General features: G+C 36.3%; 1 protein-coding gene across 4 annotated transcripts in view; it reads left to right on the top strand.

The window, feature by feature from the left end:
- LOC134533725 (dyslexia-associated protein KIAA0319-like protein) overlaps positions 1-18,137 on the top strand; it is an 83,010-nt gene extending 64,873 nt beyond the window's left edge. For all 4 annotated transcript variants that reach the window (XM_063371312.1, XM_063371311.1, XM_063371314.1 and 1 more), the window contains 4 exons: positions 2,909-3,223; positions 5,423-5,524; positions 6,935-7,096; positions 8,381-18,137. In XM_063371312.1, the coding sequence (XP_063227382.1) occupies positions 2,909-3,223; positions 5,423-5,524; positions 6,935-7,096; positions 8,381-8,529 (728 nt within the window). In that variant the 3' untranslated portion in view covers positions 8,530-18,137. The remainder of the gene's footprint in view (positions 1-2,908; positions 3,224-5,422; positions 5,525-6,934; positions 7,097-8,380) is intronic.
- The last annotated feature ends 1,855 nt before the right edge of the window (positions 18,138-19,992 follow it).

Raw genomic sequence — 19,992 nt, 5'->3', positions numbered from 1 at the left:
TTTGTTAAAATATATAAAAACAAAATGTGAATTATGTATGTGCAGTAAACAAATCTAAATTTCTCAATAAATAAACTTAACCTCATACCGTATTCACTCGCGTAATGTCCGCCCTCGCATAATGTCAGCACCCTTTATTTATATATCCTTAAAAGAAAAAATTAAAAATTCGCATAATGTCCGCACCAGTCGTCTACGGCTGGCAACACAACTTTGGCCACCCCTAAAGGAGGCAGTACCGAAAGTTGACGGCTCTGTAAACAAAGCCGTGACCTTGAGCTGTCCTTTCTCTCCTGTTCTGAAAGGGTGGGGAAATTCGTTGAACTGAACAAAGCACGGTCAAAGGCCCGTCCGCGTATAAGCCCCCCCCTCCCCCCCCATCTTGTTTTGTAAACATTTTTGAGAAAAATTTAAAAACGTGAGACGTAAGCAGTTAGTCCTATCTCAAACGACATAAAGATAAAGAAAGCTGGTCTCGCGCGCTGTGTTGATGTGGAGTGTTGTCGGAGAAGAAGAGGGGAAGTGAAGGAGGAAGGGAAGTGGGTCAAGGATTCTAACACTCCTTTGTCTGGTTGGCTGGCTAGCTGGCAGGAGGGAGGTTAAGACACGCCTCTGCCTCTCTCCCCCCTGTAATAGCACTGCCTCTCCCCCCTGCGGAGTCTTTGCCTCTCTCTCCCTCCTACCGCGTCGCTGCCTCCCCTGCTAGAGGTGGGTTGGGACAGCAATTTTCGGTATCAGTCCCAACCTGATACAGATACAGTAATGTACCTAGGTACAAGTCTCTGATACTTCTGTATCAGACGGTCCCAGGAGGCAACAAAGCTCCGCGTACGCAGACCGTGCGACCAGAAGGAGAATCTGATACATTATTTATCATGCCCGGTAATTCTCTACCTCTGATACTCTCATGACCGCCTGATACAACCAGTATCAATCAGTTCAACATTCACTGCAGTTCGTCCTGGCCGTGTATCACCATGTTGCGGGCTGTCATGCTTTGTAGTTAGTATCATTATAGTGAAATAAGGAATTGATAAGTGCACGAAAAAGACTTCATTTGTGTGGAATTTTTTCACGGAAAATAATGAGTTTGCTAATTGTAATTTGTGTAAACAAAAACTGAGTTATAAATCATCGACTAATCTGAAGAAACATTTGAAACGTAAACATTGATATAGTATGCTCACTAATATACCTATCTGTTTTTTATTTTTTATTTTTGATAAAATCGTGCATTTTTAATGTATAAAAACACTAGTTACTAATTGTTTTCGAAAAAAGAAAGTCCATATGTTGATTACATCTGTTATTAGTGTCAACTGAGAATTTATTTGCATTTTCATAGCTGTTAGGTGCACAAATATAAATATTATATCTTGTATTAATGTACTTTTTAATATTAAATTTTCATTAGTTTTATTATTGAACGAGACGGTGCACGCACTGCGCACTGAGCGTACTTTGAAGTAGGAGAATAAACAAAACGACTTGTAACGAGGGCTGCCACTCTGATATTCATGAAAAACCTAGATAACCTACAAAAAAACCCAGACACATGGGTAAAAAACCCAGATGCGTCTAAAATGCTATCGTTGAAAATGTTTGCGTACTAATTCAAAAATATAAACATAACTGGTTTTAATATAAAACAACTAATTACCTTACAAGACTGAAAACGGTTAAATACAACCAATACAAGAAAATTACACTGCAGCAAAATGGCTGTATAAGTAATTCTTGGACCAGTACATATCATAAAAAAACCTACAAATATATACATGACAAAACAAACACCATCACTGCATCCTTTAAACCGGTAATTGTTTTTATAAAACTGCATCATGTACGTTAGTCTTTATTCAGAGTCTGATTCTACAAGATTGGTTTGAAGGTTAATTGTTGCATTGGTTTTGTGTTCTGCAAGCCTCTTTGAAGAATGTGTCTAATTTAATATTCGACTTAGCTTCTTGAAAACTAGTTTTGTGTTTATATGTATTTTTGTGTGTGAAACACATAGACTTGTTTGCATTTATCAAACAGATATTGCAACAGATACAGTAGCTACTACCTTTATTATTGTTTTAGGTATAAAAATAATTAAAATTATAAAAAACCTAGAATTGTTGGAATTCATTATTTAAAAACCCAGAAACCCAAACACCATTGGAAAAACCCAGATCTGGGTGGAAAAACCCATGAGTGGCAGCCCTGCTTGTAACAATATCGCTTTGCGCCTCTCCTTCAAGGCTTCAACGCCTTCCCCTGCGCTTCCTCCCCTACATTCTTTCCCTTCTTTATCCCTTATTCGTCGTTCCTGCTCCCTCCCCTTTCACAAGCTCCGCCCAAGTGACCGTCATCTGCGATCGGGTACTGTATTCATTGGCCGTGGTGTTGTTCCAGCTGAATTCTGAACTGATACTAAAGTCTCTGATACTTTTCAAGTGTACTCGTTTGCCGTTCCTGATACAGGCGCGTATCAGTGCCACAGTATCAGGTTGATACTTTTCGACCCACCTCTATCCCCTGCCCTCCGCTCATTTGAACAAAGACGCACGACTTGAATAGAACACAAAATTTTGTATTTTTGTATTTTTCCTCGCATAATGTCCGCACCCCATTTTTTTTGGCCAAAAATGTGGTCAAATTACTGCTAACATTACGCGAGCAATTACGGTACATGTTGCGTTTTATTTTTTTCAATAATGTTTTTTTTTTTAAATTGGCCTCATGTGGTGCAGGCCTATCTATTGGTAACAAACAATTAAAAAAATAAAAATATTCCGTTAGAAATGTTGAATTGAATATCAGCTTATTCAGTGTATTTCCATCCCGAGTGCAGACTGGTGGAGCTCCGTGATGGGTTGATGGGTTCAGGGTGGTAGGTACGGAGGGCGTGCGTGTGCCGCAGACCCGCAGCTGCTGCAGCTGGTGGAGCTGACGCTGAACGTGGAGGCGGCCCGCCTCACCCGGGCGCAGCTGGACTCGCTGGTGCTGAAGCTGTCGCTGCTGCTGCGCGAGGACGCGGGCGTCCAGGTGCGCGCCCTGCGGCCCGAGGACCGCACCGGCCGCGCCGTGCTGGTGTTCCTCGTGGCGCGCCGCCGGGAGGTGCTGCCCGGCCCCGCCGTGGTGGCGCGCCTGCGCGAGAAGCTGGCCCGGGACTCGGGCCTGCTCGAGCTGGGCGTGGCGGGCGTGCGGACTGCCGTCTGCCAGAACAACTGCTCCGGTGAGCACGACTCCTGCATCTCCTCACTGTGCATGTGGCAGCTGTGAATGATTACCATGACATTTTATGGAAGGCCCTTGAGTGCTGTCAAGAATCTGTACCGGATGTTTCATGCCCTGAAATGTATTCTGAAAAAAAAAAAAAACATGTTTTAACCATTTTCACCCTTAAAAATATTGTCTAGAAAAAAAAAATCACGGAAACAGCACCTGCCCTAATGTTTATTCTTAAATGCTTTTCGAAAATTAGACACCACTCTAATTACTTCAGCAGTTTAAAATTACGTGGTTTCTTCTGAAGCTCTGTGCACCATATGTGTGCCTGAGTATGTGGGGCACTTAATTCACTGTCAGTTTTAAACTGGCAGTGAAGAAAATATTTATTTTGTTGTAGTTATGTTAGAAAATAAATTGGAGTGACACCATCATTCTTACACATCTAACATTGCAATATCTAACTTTGCAACAATCTTACAAATTAATGCAAGTACGTACATACTATGTCACCAGGACAGTTACAGAATAAACAAGGAAGACAAAACCGCGAGACGTGCCAGGTACCGGAGCGGTCTAGCGGCCCTGCATGGCCACTGACGTCACGCACACATACCTTCAAGGATTTGAGCTGCCTGGCTTCGCCACTCCCCTGCCCCCACCCCCACCCCCACCCCCACCCCTACCCCTACCCCTACCCCTACCCCTACCCCTTCCTACCACGGTGCTGTTATCTGTCCCTTGGCCTGGGAATTCCGCGGGCTTACAAAGGCAGCCATGTGGAGTGGCGTAAATGAGCATCAATCTTCTAGACGCTTCAAGTGTCGGGTCGTTACAAACACTCCAGTCAGTTCCTGAAAGACGGCCATGGGTATAAAAGCGGCGACGCCGGCCTCAGCGAGTGGCACAGTCACGGAGAGACAGAACTGTGCAAGTGTAACCAAGTGGCGTGAGACTGTGAGTGAGGACAGGTGCCTGATAAGGGGCGAAACACTGTCGAGCCTAGCTCCATGGAGGAGTGTGAACTGTGGACTGGCCAGATACTTAGGGATTTGTGAACCGCCATTAAGTGTGGTGATTTAATTAATACTGTAAATATTAGTAGCAAATAAAACTGTTTAAAATTAAGGGTGCTATCCTTAAGAATTCGTTCAATCTACGCGTAACAATATCGTTAATAGATGCTGGGCAAGGCTATCTTAAATGCTAGTTAATGTACCTAAACTTGAGCAACTATAGCATTAAAATTTTTATATTTAATGGTCATATTATGTTTATGTTATTGTTACAAGTATTTGAGGTTTTAATGTACTCACATCAGGGTTTTGTGCCTTGAATTAAGTATATTTTTCTTTTCGTTTTACTTAAATTTAATCATAGAAAACAAAACCACTGATGTGTTGCAAATACAAAGTGAATACTTTATTAGTTTAGTATTCTTTGTTTTCATGTTTTTAAGGTTATTTCCAGTCTTCTTGTTATACAATCTATGCTTTTCCCCTTTTATAAATTTAATTTTCGTAATATAAATGTGCCAGTTATAAAATATTGGTTATTTTTACTGTTTTTGCTGTAATTTTGATGTGACAGTTATTCAAGTCACTTGTCTTGAGTGTGATTGACTCCAAAATGGCTGGCAGGATGTGGTTAGAGCCCAGCAGGCATGTGCGCATCTGCTTAATAGTAGGTACCATAAAAACTCACTAATACGAGTTTGGGATATTACGAGAAGTCAGAGGACATTTTGACTGAATCATCATGGTAAATTAATACTATGCTTACAAGAGCATTTTGGTGATTTACAAGTAGCTTTTAGTTTTGAGAACACTAACTTTGTTTTGGTGCAGAACCCTGAAGCACAAAAGCCAATGTTATCGTCCGCAAAGGAAATGTATGCAAGAATCTAAACAGTGAGCTACCGCAGGGAGAAGAGGAAGGATAGGGGCTGGACTCTGTGACAAATTCCATGTGCACATTTATTTTTTCTCTTTCTATATCTTTCTCTTCTATCTTTTTCTCCCTCGATGGACAGTAGTAGGGTGGAGTGTTAAGGGCATCATTCGTCTGATGGTGATGAGAAGTTGAGCCCGTATTCATATGTCATTCAGCAGTAATGGTAGATAGTAGTAGGAATGCTTTGCCTATGCATACAAGAGGGATCATCACTGCTGTGCAAGTGATGAGGTGAGATGGTGTTCATGCACAGGTCATGGAGTGTGCGACCAGGCGACAAGGCAGTGCCTCTGTGAGGCTTTCTGGATGCAGGACCTCATATCCAAGCACTTCCAGAACGGGGAGTCCAACTGTGGTGAGTAACTGAGGCATGTCTTACAACTCTGTTGGCAGATGAATGAAAAACAAGATACATAGTATAGTTTTTTTTTTAAATTTTATTTTAGTTATTAATTTGGGACCATATTGAATAATGTGATGGTTAAGCTAAGCCATTTGTACCTAATATCGATTTCTGGAGTCCATTTACTCTCAACTAAAGAATAAATTTGAACCTTGTAAGTACCGTGTTCCAGTGTCAGAAATAATAAAGGAGATGATGACATTGGTATAATACGTAAATTACAAAATTTTATTAGTCCATTTAAACTGTTCTTTTAGTTAAAATAAACATGTTCTAAAATTCTTTAATTTTTGTTGAGTAGGTACAAAGTTTAAAGATCTCAAGGTATGTTCAAATGTTGTTTTACTATGTAAATTAATTAGTTTGCGTTTTGGTGTCACACGGTATGTTAACTGCAGTTTATATGTTGTGCTGACTCACATTATGGTGTTGCCATGTTTTGGTATTGTTGCAATTCACTCTCAAATCTTGTCCTTACGTGCTACATGTAAGCCATTTAATTAAAGATGAAAAAAATTTGTTAACGCACATCTTGTGTGCATACCCTACCCCTGTGTCAGCTATACTCGTTCTGAAGCATGATTGGTCATGATAGATGGCTATTTAGGTAAGTAACGTATCCTCAAGTATAAGGAAAATTTATTTTGTCAACATTTTTATAATCTTTAGAAGTCATATATTTTTAAAATATTCATACTTACTTTTATATGGTTTCATGCATTGGCAATGTATAGTTATTAATATTTTAAAAAACAATTAAAAATCTATTATTTCAAATTTTAACTGATATTTTTGTAGTTGTTACTAACTGCTCATTTTTTTCCCATATATAAACGAATCTAAAAACAAATCCAGATTGCAGATTCTCCTAACGTCCAAACTTAAGCCATTCTACTTTTCACAGTGCACATGCTGAAATAAAATATGGCTGGTTATATGTAGCCATTAATATATTTTTACGGGTTATATACACCTATTGTGCAACAATGACTCAATCTCAATGTGAATAGTTGCATCAAGTGATATGCAACAACTTCACTATACTTGAATGAATGCAATTGAATACAAATTTTTTCCTAGTGTTCGTAATTGACATTGAATTGTTTAGCAATCGCAAGTTATTCATTTGGTTATTTGAAATTTTGAATATTCACATCGGATTATGTTTTAATAAATGAATTGACTTTCGTTTGGGTGCCACGCAACCTACCTTTTAAAGAAGTCCACGTTGTATTTTGTAGTGTCTCACATATCGGTGTTTATTTGGTCTTGTGGCCGTTCACCACAACTTGCTGCATTTAAGCAGTAGTGTACCATGACCAGCTGGTAGTTGGAGTAAAGGTTCTCGTTGTCTGTGGGCAGACTGGAGCGTGCTGTACGTGGTGATCCTGCTGTTTGTGAGCGTGGTGGTGCTGGTGGGCGGGGCCTGGGGCCTGGTGTGCCTCTTCCAGCGCGCCTGCGTCAGGCGGCCGCGCAAGCGCCAGAAGTACGCTCTGCTGGACGACGGCGAGGACCACTCCATGTGTGAGCGTCCGCGGAGTTGCAAGCAGGAGGGGGAGAAGGGGAGATGGAAGCACTTTGCCCGCTGTTTGTATTCAGATTCTTTCCCTTTGTTGGTGAGAATAATAGATTTTTTTTAAGGGTGATAAAGCTTCCCTTTCCCCTTCTCCGCCTTGCTGATACTAGTGCAGGACATATATTAGTATATTACGAGAGGCTTGACGGTACATTACGAGTGTATGCACCTATTAGTTTGACTGTAGAAACCATAGCACATTTATTTACTATTTAGGAATGTTTTTCTGATGCCGCTTTCATCAGTAAGAGAGATTTACTCAGCGGTTATGGACGTTCAGACCAGGAAGAGTGATAGGCAGGGAGGGTATCTAAGGGCTACTTTGAAGAGTATCGGAAATGAGAAGAACCCTGAAACGAACGCCGTTACCTTCTCATTTATCCCCTTTCCTCTCCACCCCTTTCAATCTGACACTGGCTCTTAACTCCACCACATTCCAAAGTGTTACCCTGTCTCATCTGCCGCGCTGTGCTCGTTCAGGCCACAGCAAACAACAATAGCGGTCAAAGCAGAGTTTCTGGTCCATCAGATATGACTTGCAATGAAAAATATTACAAAATCAAAGTTGTTAGAGGAAAGCAATTTACTCGTAGAAAGATTTGTCACGTTTTCCACTTAAGAAAATGTGGGAGTCTGATAAACTGGGAATAGAACCCATATCACCTTGACTAGAGGTTAGAAGCTTGACTTTAACACTTCAGTGGCAGTAGTTTTAAGAAGACATTAAGTCTTCACACCAGGTTTGAATCATTGTTACTATAGACCAGAAGAACTATTTGGAGTACAATATGACCTTGTATGAGTGGGTAAGCTACAAGGTCGACATTGACTATACACATGAATGCCTTAAGTGACCAGCAAGCACAGCTCTGATATAATAACTAGTGAACATTGTCTGTGCCAATAAAGTTTTAAGTTATTAAAAATGCATTTCTATTGAAGTAAGCACAAAATGGGCATGGTATTATAGATTCCAGGTTCAGTGGTTATATATTGGAAACAGTAGGAAACCCACTTTAAAACATAAAAAGTTCGAACAACAATTTAGAAAAAATAAATCCTTGTGATTGTTATAGCATCCTTTTTCATACAAACAAGAACGGTTAGTTAAATTTGTTTATTTTATACTATTTTAAAGGTTCAGATTTTTTAGGTTTGACTGCACCATAACCACAAGTTGCAAAAGTGAGAGATGATCATCCCAAAGCTTATTGGCTGCTGTGCTGTTTCAGTGTCGCACAGCAAGATCATGCTGTCAGAATCTGAGTCCGACTCCGATGTCCTGTTCGAGAGTCGCAAGTGCAAGATGAACGGAGACGTCCGAAACGGCCACAAAGCACGGAACGGCTTCGCGAAGATTGGGCGACGAATCAAGACATAATCATATGTGGACGTGTGCGCTTGTTCTTGCCTAGCCAATGAGAATTCCAAAGTACAGTTCCGGATTGTATTCCCGCAGACATATGGCCTAACATTCTGAAAGTGTTTTGCCCTGTAAAAGTCGTGGCTTCTGGTGTTCACATCTGAGCAGTGGAGTAATGGTGATCACGACTGTATTTACCAACATTGTTGTCCATCATACAGCTTTACCTTCCCTTACGTGAGCTCAGCTGCAGGCAGTAAAATTGTAATAATTATTCTGACATATTTATGATTACAGTGTGTGTAGCTATAATCAAAATAGTTGCTAATTTCTATTGAATATTTTAAATTACTTGTTTTTTAGTAAATCATTTTATTTTTAAATTTCATATTTTAATTTAGCTATTTTTTAAGTATGTATTCACTTTTCAATGCTGTTTGTGCTTTGCTCAGAAAAGTTCTGGGTAAATATTTTTATTTCATTTTACATTACTCTTTAACTAGCAAATTGTTTGTGTCGTCTTGCTACTTTGCTATAAGAGCGCACATTATGTAATAAATCATGATGTTTATAAATGCAGTGGTGTGAAGAAATTTTAAGAACCCTTGCCATGTGTTTTGAGTTATAAACTCATTGCAGCAACCTTTAGAAATGTTTTAGAAGTCACTTTATTTAGAGAGACAGTTACAGTGGAACCTCATTATGAAGAACCTCGCTTCAGAGGATTTCTCACTTAAAGTATACATTTTTTACATTTTTAGCGATTGGTCGAATCCAAATCTTGAATTTGAACACAAAGAGAACCTCGAATCACAGTCTAAGTTTCAAGTATAAAAATTTAAATTTACATTAAATAAAACATTTTAATATTTGGTGTTAAAACATTCAACCATTCAAATGTTTGTTTCACAATCTATGTTTCCTGAATCAATATAGATAGTAATTTAATTTACATATTTCATATTACAATTATAATATATTAATATATTGGGCAATTGCAAAAGTATGGGTTCAAAGAAAAAACTTCAGAGTTGTCAGTGTTTAATTTTTGAATCTACATACTACTTTTTTTTTCCCAAGATTTTTTTTTTTAATTTTATTCCTTGAATTTAAAATCTTAAAAATACTTAATATTTTATTTTTTATAATGTTATAGGTTTCGAGAATCCAACCCACCTCTGAAGAATGATTTAGTTCAATGAAAATACTTTCATTACTAATCACAGAAACTAGGTTTTTTCAGGTGTATCATAATGAGAATTCACTGTAAATGTTTTGTGGAATTAATTTTTTATATTAGTGTATTACATTTGTGGGTTAAGATTTTTATGTTTTGTACACTGCAAACATGCATTAATGCTTACCACAAATCAAGACTGTAACCAGTTATTGGTTGAATTGCATGCTAGCACACATAATGAAATTTGTGCAATTGGTGGGCAGCTCATATGGTGATTTACAGAAAACAGTGTTTCATCCCCGTAGTTTTACTTTAAATATGTACTCAGTGTTTTAGTTGCTTGCATTGTAGAGGGTTGAAACCAGATAACACTTAATTAGTATTGCTGTTCCTGGGATTGCATGAAATATGTTTAAACTTTGCAGGTACAAGAAGGTGGTGGTTCTAATCTGTATGTGTATTCATGGCTTGCCTAGGATGATCATATGTCAGTCAGTTTGTCGATGACCACTGGCTTGCATACAAAAGCTGTACTTCCCAACATCAGTGTCTTAAAGTAGCAAATGGTGGAGTTTGTAATTGTTAAATCTGATTAAGCAGCTCACACTAAAATAGGGCTGATTTATACTTCATGCAATGTTGCAAATGTAGCAAGGGTGTCCACCATCTTTAATGGGATGAGAAATTTGGGTAAGGAAATTTTTAGGAAGGTTTGTTGGAGGGGGGGGGGGGGAGGAGGAGAAGAGAGAGAGATTCATACAATTGTACGCTTTCATGTGAGGAGACACACATTCCGCATTCATTACTCATGCTGGTGGCAATAATCCGTCCGCAAAAACATTTCATTGGCACTGTCTGCGTGGCAACCACCACCCAATAAGCTTTGTTGACCAATTGTTCCCTCACCTATCTTCCCCCTGTTATGTTAATTTTTGTTATAAAATTATGGTATAAACATTTCATAAGAGATGGTTGGAAATTTTCTCTCTGTGTTTAATGACATCAAACTAATTTACGAAAATAGTGAATTGATTCAAGGAAGGATATGTAAAAAAAATAAAAAACTACTTCGAATTTACCTGAAAATTTTTTTTCAATAAAAGTTGATATTTTTAACCAACACACAATTTATCAAAAGTTTTCTTACATGATGGCTGTTGGAAATTGAGTGAATAAGTCACAATGGTTCCAGTAAAATTAATATAGATGATTAAAATAGAGGTCCTGAAAATTTATTTAATTTTTTATAATACCATTTTCCTCCATATTAATAAGACAAGAGTAAAGATTAATAGTCTGAAATACAAACACCATTGTTGATGTGCTTCACAATTTATTTACAAGGGTTAGAAAATGTGATGTTGTAGGCATGATGTCATAGCTCCTTGCTCACAAGGTGAAGGATCACACAAGGAAACAAGTCTCATGATAGAACCAGTTGTGAACCAGTAAGCTACTTTGTTACATAGTTAGGGACAAGATTTTATGGTTTTATTTTTAGGCTAATTTCATTTTTAAACAACAGATTTTGCTGTTATTTTAATGATTTTATTCATAAATATAACATATTATTAAACAAATATGACACTTAAATGTTTCACAGTACTTAATTATTCGAAAGAGTTTATTGTGACTGATACATGATGCTCTTTTACCATATATTAATTTATTAGTAATAAGCATTTCTAATTTTTTTTGGAAAAATAAAATAAATCTGTTAGAAATAAGGACCAATGCTGTAATGTAAAAATGAGTTGCCGATAACAGTTAATAGATCAAAAAAAAAAATTTCAATCAATTTAGAGTTTATTTTTGTATTTAGTTAAATTATTGATCAAAAGTACTGATTATTTTATGCTTTCAGTTGCACTTCGGTGCTTTATGGGGTATTAACTTACATTTTGATGTTATATAGTGCATTGACATGATTTTCTGTGTTATTTCAGTTTTATCACAATTCACCATATAATCTTATCCCTATACATAGTCCATTATGAAGTTCTAGTTAATTTAGGAAGGGAAAAAATGTAGGGAATATCATGGTAACTGCTTCGCATAAGCCCCATTAGTCCACTCTTGTTTATTGCTTCCTGCACCTTGCGTGGGGGAAAAGGTATGGAGGCTTGGCAGATGAGACAGGAAACACTGTGGAATAAAGGGGGAGAGAGTTCAAATGGAGTTTTATCACTTGATTCCCTCCACTTCCTTTTGCTTCTCTTCACTGTGGCTGCTAGTCAAGGCACCCCCTCCTCCTGCTTCACCGTCCTGGGTGACCACTGTACACCGCAGCATTCTTTGCTTTCTGACCAATGGCTTTTGAACTACAGCCATAAAACTCAATTTTTTTTTTTTACAGTTTATTTTGCTGTTTCTAAGAAGGTCAAGTAAATCACTCTTTCGAAAGTGGCACCGGATAATTTCTAGTAAAAATCTGTTAAATACATTTAGGTAATTAATTTTGTTATTTCTATGTGTTTAAATTGTGATTTATAATCTATGAGTTAAAAGTTTGGAGTTGCATTATATTCAGAGTTGCATTAATTTCTTTAGGGTATACATATAGAGTATTTTGGTTGTGTCTCATGTGTACCGTCACTTGCTCGTGTTCAAAGGAATATGGGTTCGGGATGCGTGCAATTGCCAGTTGTGAGCTGCCATTTACCATCACCATAACTGTGAGCTATCAACTGTCAATATTGCCTTAACATTCTGTGTGCTAATTTTGAATCTAGTCATTTGTTAAGTTCTATGTAATGTTATGTTTGGACTACCCTTGATGTGCTATGAAGCTTTATGCACTGTGCATACTTGAGTATAGTTAATATTGAAAATTTATATTATCATTTTCTGTATAATATACAGTTTATATATATTAATGGTCATTTAGTTTACTTAATCTATGAACAAAATGTAATTTTATTTAGTAATAAAAAACTTTACAATGTCCTGATAAGTTTAAATGGGTGTAAATATTGTTTTAGATGTGATGATGGCAAAATGTATACAAAATGTATACAGGTAGCTTAATGTAGAACAATTCAGTTGACTAAATAATTAAATTTGTACCTAATATAGTGTGGTATGATTGTTACGCATGTAAGAGTTATATGTAGACATGTAGTGTACGTGTCTAAGAAAATATGGAAAGTCTGTCCTGTTGCCATAGAAGTCATAGTACTGGAAACCTTTGGAGGTTAGTTTAACAAACTGCTATATTTAATTTACTTGCTAACAATCTCTGTTGCTACAGATGTAAAAAACTGTATACATATTTGTTTTGTGTTGGAAACCTTAATGCAAGTTAATTACCATGTAACAATACTTAAATTTAATTAATATGTACTCTCATGAAATAGAGAAATTTTTTGTGAGAAAAATAGATCTTAAAGAAGTTGTAATTTGTATCAAGCTGCTTTAAAAACTACCCAAAAACTGTTTATTTTGAATTTCCATTCTGTATGGAGTAGCATGCAATCTTTTCTACTTTTCTTTTTACCTGAAGTTCTGTAGTTTTGTTTACTTGTCTTAACATTTACTTGCTCTTGAAGCTGTAAAATATACTTTATCATATTTTTCTGATACTGGTGATGCTCTTCAATCATTTAATTTGACAATTTGAGCCATTTGAGCCACTTTGTTAACATTTACATTTTTAGAGATTTACCAAATACCAAAATTGTACAAAAGACTAGCTATTGAATAATTTTGTCACTAAATGTAAATCAGGCGTTGGTGGAAATAAGTTTTTCCCAGTACTTAGCAATAAATAAACTCAAGGACAGTAATAAGATAAGAAAATGGGTCCACTTACATAATGGTGACTTAAGGCAAACAAAAGCTTTCATTTTGATTTTATAGAGCTCTATGTCTCATGGCTATGAACAGAGGCTTAGTGGGTAGCAACTCGGTGCTCAGTAATTTGTCATATCGAACCTATCTTCACGTGAGAAATCACCGCCAATAACCCTGAGAAGAAGGAATTTGTTTTGTTTTTTTACCTACAAAGTTTTTCTTCCATTTTTGAAGTGAAACTTCTTTGGGCACGATGAAAGTAGACTTTCAAGGCCGAATTTTAATGCGAAGTTTTTGTGAAACATTGTTGTGAAATGTTTCTGACACAAACAGAACTTGGCCAAAGAGATGTAAAGAGAGCACTATGCTATATACGTTGCTGGGCTTATTTTTGTTCTCCTCTTTGTGCGATGATTCGTCTTCCGCCCAAAAAAAAATAGAACCGAGAGAGATAGATGAAAGACAGAATGACAGAGTGTGCGCATGTGCTTGTTTCAGTAAATATATAGGCATTCTATATACCTAGTCAGCTGTGAATGCCTTGAATTTTATATTTGCTACCAACATGCTTGCTTTCCACCTGTTATGAATTTCATATTTCATTAAGAAATTCAGTGTGTTCCAAATTACATGATAGTTTGAAGAAACAGTAACATTTACAGTTTTTCTTTATGGTGTATTTCAACAGTGATTAATATTTATTGTTAATTCATGTTTTTTTCAAATTTATTTTTATTTTAATCAAATTTCTAATAGAAACAAATAAATTTAGAACTCTTAAATACTTGAAAAATAAATGAAAGCACTGTGTTATTTTTATAAAACTTTCTTCCCCCCCCCCCCCCTTCCCCCCAGACCACTCTCTCTGCCGTTTTACTCTTTACAAGTCGAGGTTTGAATTGTCAAAGAAGTTTCACTTCTATCACGTGTACTGAGTGACACTTTTTTTTTTCCTGACTGTTTAAGTTGGATTTAGTCTTCCCTCCAAGATGTATCATAGCTTGAATCATCAATCCTCGGTATCGTGGAGTTTTAAATGGGGATATTTCACCAAATCTCATCGAAGCAAGGTGGTTATAAGTATAAATTTAAATGGTGACTACTATCCAATTTTACACAATTAATTTAACTGAAATATTTACTATATTCTTTTAAATGCTTCTTAAAAAATGTGGGATGATTTTATTTTAAAAATACAGAATATCTTCTGGTTGAATTGATGGTTTTAATTATGTTTAACCTCATCACAAAAGAAAACATTTTGAGTAATTTGCTAAAAAAAATTAATATAATTTTTAAAATGTAATTTTTTTTATTAACATGTGATTAGAACAAAAAGGACACATTGGTCTCATTGCAAAAACCAAAATGCATAGCAGCTTTCAAGTGATGTTTTGGTTTAGCAAAGTGCATGTGCAAAATCAATTTTCAGTGCTTTATAATGAAAAACTAAAACAATTTTTTTTTAAATGTAAGTTTATACATATTTATAGTAACATCCAATTTAAAAATACCATAGCAAGGTTAATACGACCTCTTACTGTGGCAAAAATAAAAGGTAACCAAATTGCATTTAGCTTTCAGCAAGTCGCCAGCCTATTGTCCATTTTTAGCACTTTGTTGCAAAATGAGTTTTATAAGCTAAACATAAAATAATTTAATTAGTGACATTTCTTCCAAACAAAATGTTTCCACGGACGGGAATATATGGCATCTCATTATTGCAAAAAGTCTCACTGAGTAACCTCTAAGTTTTAGCATTGGGTGTGCCATGTTATTTTCCATGGCTTCTGGCAGTAATGCTAGATAATATTTTATTGAAATTTAAAGTTTTTTTCTGGATAATTAAAAAAATAGCACATTATAAAATATAAAATAATTTAATCATTAAGTCTCAGAGTACAAATTAAGCATAGACTAGCTGCACATGACCATATTAGTGAGTTTGCGACAGTGCAATTTGAGCTGCCTTGCGCGGTTATCTGTGATTACAGTTAGCCGTACGTACGGAGAGATGAGATAAGCCAGTAGGACTGCCTACTGTGAGCCATGTCTGCTAGCAGGAGGAGGAAAGGAACAAGTAAATAACAAAGAAGCGTATTGTGCCGTGATAATGCATGTGGGCAGCATCATAAATAAGGTTCCAAACCACTCATTAAAATTTTTTTATATCATTTTGTTTTCAATTTGTTTTGTTTAACTTGCTCAGGGGTATCGCAAAACAACCCAAATATTTAATAACTATTTGCTGGTAAAAACATGTTAAATTTTAATTCTTTTGGCTTCCAGTTTTGTTGGGATTTCGTGGGAATTGGATAAGCTTATTCTCCAGTCCTGTAAGTGCCATTGATAAGCTGACAAGCGGAGTATGTTGAGTTGACTTACTTAGGTAAATCCCAGAACAAGTTAAAATAATTAAATGCTTATGCAGCATGACCACAGAAATGCAGTGGTATTATGACATTTTTAAAGTTAACGTAAAAATTTTACATATAAACTAATTGAACAAAGTACCTAGTTGGATGATAATTAAAATGTATGAACTCATAATAAAGAGAAAAGTATGAACACTATCCGTATTTATGGTATGAGGTGCATGCAAGAATATTTTAGTTTGGTAGAAGTTATTCAGAGGACTGTGCTATAGTTGACCAATTACTGGTTGTCCAGAAAAGTGTCAAAGAGTAGTGCTGTGTTGAATATTGTGTAGTAAGAGCTGTATTTCACAGTATCACTGTATGTCATTATCTAAATATATTTGCATTTTTATTTTAAAAGCACTGTTGTCATTTATATGTAAATGTTCACTGTTGTTTGGATATATAATTTTATAAGCTGTAATTTATTGTTGCACAATAAAAAAAAATGGATGCTACCTGTTTTGGAAATTTGTGTTAACCTTCTAACTCAGTGAAAGCTAATATCCAATTCAGTTTTCTCTCAGTGTAGCTGCAACAGTCTGTAACTATACACTCCTTGTAATTTTTCTGTTGGGGTTGTGTGAATATTGGTGTTCCTTAAGGATATGTAAATAGAGCTGGGCCGATGCCGATCCCCGATCGTAATAATCGGCCGATTTTGTTTATTTTGCCGATCATAATGATCGGCAAAACGTAGCCGATTATTTGAGCCGATCATTGGTCTCCTACTGCAAACTTATAACATTGAATAATTACCTATACCTAACAACTTTCCATGTTTGTTTACGGTACTTTAAGGGAAGAAAATTTGATTATTCATCGAAAAATAATAGGATTTAATAATAACCACACACGAAAAAAAAATACCAATAAAGTAAACAAATACCGTAAGTTTTATAAACATTGAACAGTTACATACCTAAGTATCAATTTCCACGTATATTTACGGTACTTTCGGTAAAATAATTTTCCATTATACTATTTGCAAAGTCATTTATCACTTACGAACCGAAAACTATGTATTTGTTTACCATTTACGGTTAATATTACCGGAATGGCGAATGGCGACTTGTTTAGGTTGGTTATGTGACGCCAGAGATTAGAGTGACGCGTGTCGCGCGACGGAATTCGTTCGGATTAATGGCGCTAGTAGTCTTGTGGTTAGTAAACTACTCTTCGGGAATTCATCTATTTAGTTTTTTCTCGCTAAATATGGCCTATTGAAAGTTTTGTTTAGCGAAATTAATATTCTTATCCTGTTTAGCGGGAAATAGAGCTTAACTTTCTTTTGTATAAAACCTGGTTGATGAAGAGTTTTGTTTCCCACAGTAGAACCTCGTTAATCCGTGACGCGCTAATACGGGAATCGGATAATCCGGGACGATTTAAAAGTGCAGAAAAAAAAGAGAAGCTAAAATTGTCAGCGCTTAAAATTAACGTCACGCGGGCCGGCGGCCGGCAAACAATGCAAGCCATCGCGTGGGCCGCCAAACTCTGCAACGCTATTTGTACCGACCCTTTGTGTCGCCCCCCCCCCCCCCCCCCCCTTTTCAGCTGTCACATTTGTCACTCTTTAAACTTGAGGGGGATGTCCTGACTTCTGCTTCCCGTCTCCCGTTTGTTCGAATGTTGTTTCACGTGCTGCTGAGTTACTTTCCGCCCGCCAACGCACGGCAGGCGCCTGGCGAGTGACGTGTCTGTCTGGCATTCGGCTGGTCGAAGGGGTGGAGGGGAGTGGGGAGCTACCCAAAATTTATGTGTACAAGGTCAGCACGATCTTATCTTTCTCTCTTCGGCTGTTGTAAATGACCGTGAACTAATGGCTAGGCAGTGCCGTATTTTTTTAAGCCGAGACACTAATTCGAAGACGACCCTTACCGTTAACCGATTATCCGGGTTTATTATTATTATTATTTTTACAGAATTTCAATTATCCGGGCATCGGCGGGTCCCAATGAACACGAATAATGGGGAGTTTACTATTTTTATCCATCTGCTGCCAAGGCGCAGTAAGCCTCGGGAGATGTTACGTCACATGACCTTGGTCTTAACCCAGCTGCACGCCGGTGTCTGAGAAGCTTGACAAGACCTTCCGGGCTTACCTGTATAATCGCTAGTCCGTGAAATTTATAATGTCGTGATTTTTAAGTAATCATGTCAATGAAAAGTAGTTTTGTCTGGGAATATTTCACCGTTTATAGTGATCCGTCAAAAGCAATGTGTAATCAGAGGTACTTGAAAGGCTCTAATCGGCTCAGAAGATCGGCATCGGCATGATCGGCAAAATAGGTGATCGGCCCAGCTCTATATGTAAACAAAGCCAGTTAAAGACAAGATTTTATGATTTTTTTTTTTTTTTAAAGCCCAATTTTGTTTTAAAACCGAAGAACTTGGTTTTAATGTTTTTATTTTTGTAAAAGCTCTTTTGTAATACTTACAACAACCAAATACATAGTGATAAAATTTTTATATTGCATTTTTACAATAAAATAATTTGTAATAAATTGGTCTTAAACAGATACATTCAGTACAATAAAAATAAATTAGTGAGCATTTTTGGCTTTAAAGTATTGTAACGATTTATAATGTGGGTAGAACTGGGTTCGTAAGGTATAGCCCAATGACGTTTTATTACAGTTTTATTAATTACTAATATTTACATTAATAATAAATAATTGTACCTAAAAATATCTAATCAGAAATCACTGGCACTTAAAAATGTTTATTCTCAAGTCACTCAATGTCCGTCAAGTTCCACAGTTCGCACTCCTCACCGGAGCTAGGCTCAACAGTGGTGGGTCATTCCACGCCAAATCATCCAGGCCATGAACCCACCCGTCTCAGAATTTGATGAAACTTGGTGTACTTTATCTATGTATCATTTTATGAACACACATAAATTTTTATAACATTTAGTATAACTGTTTCTGAGCTACAGGCACTTAAAGCTGGGCCTGCTTGTAGTAAAATGTGTATTTCCTGAAACCATCAAGACTGACAGTTTTTCTCATTTTTTTTCCTCGTAATCACAATTATTCACCGATTTAGCTGAAAATTTTGTAGTCTACTAAGAATTTAATGCAGATCCTGTCGAGGTATTGCAATTAGTGTTTTAATATCACCATCATAGTCAAAATTTACTTCAAAGTTAAGAAAAATAATTATTTGATAATTTTACAGGCAGTATGAAAATCCTCTACAACTTTTTTCTTTCACAAGATAACCTCACTAAACCATATACCATTGCAAAGAGGAGACAATTTTCTACAAGATGGTGGAAAAAAACTAGTGGGCTTTTGAGTTTCCATTTCTTTGATGAGGTAAAACCCTCAACTTTACAATTTTTTGGTACTTTGTAACTATAATTTCAAATTCAGTCCTAAAACATTGGCACAACTGCTACGTTTAATTTTTACACTTATATTTAACAAAACTTAACAATGAATAAATTATTTTAATAGGCTCACTTGTGTAATTGCCAAGAGAAAATTACAATTAAAATCAATGCAAATTCACACCACTACATGTGTGATGACAGTACTAACAACAAAATCTGTGGATCAATCAGGAAGTTTCAAAGGATTACAATTTTGGTTATTATCTATGTGTGTCTCAATTTAATAGATTATTCATCAGAAAACAATGTAGTTCCTTAAAACAATTATTTAAAATTATTGTAAGGTGATTATTTTTATGGAAGGTAAATACAGTAGGATAAATTTACATCATGAAACTGATACACATATTTAATGTAATTATTTTTACGGTTTATTGTAAAATGTCTAACAAAAGATATTATAAGTACAAACAAACAAGCAGGAACAATTTCTTGGCTATTGCTTCATTTGTAACCTTATACATTTGATATGTGTAAGAGCTGCAGTTTGCTGAAACATGATATTTGAATATAGGCCATATCAGGTCTGAACAAGTCTATGAATGATGAGTAAAGACCTGAAAAAAGGGAGGTTATTTTTTTCAAAAGGGGTGTTATTTTTAACAAAATTTGCAAAAAAAGCGAGGTTATTTTGTGTTAATGTGCACTTTTATTTCACCTGTGGAAAGCAAACGTATAAACAAGTGATTAGA

This window comes from Bacillus rossius, chromosome 7 (assembly GCF_032445375.1).
Source record: "Bacillus rossius redtenbacheri isolate Brsri chromosome 7, Brsri_v3, whole genome shotgun sequence".
NCBI classification, from domain to species: Eukaryota; Metazoa; Arthropoda; class Insecta; order Phasmatodea; family Bacillidae; genus Bacillus; species Bacillus rossius.
The sequence above is the reverse complement of the archived record's forward strand: the minus strand, read 5'-3'. Positions and strand labels throughout refer to the sequence as shown.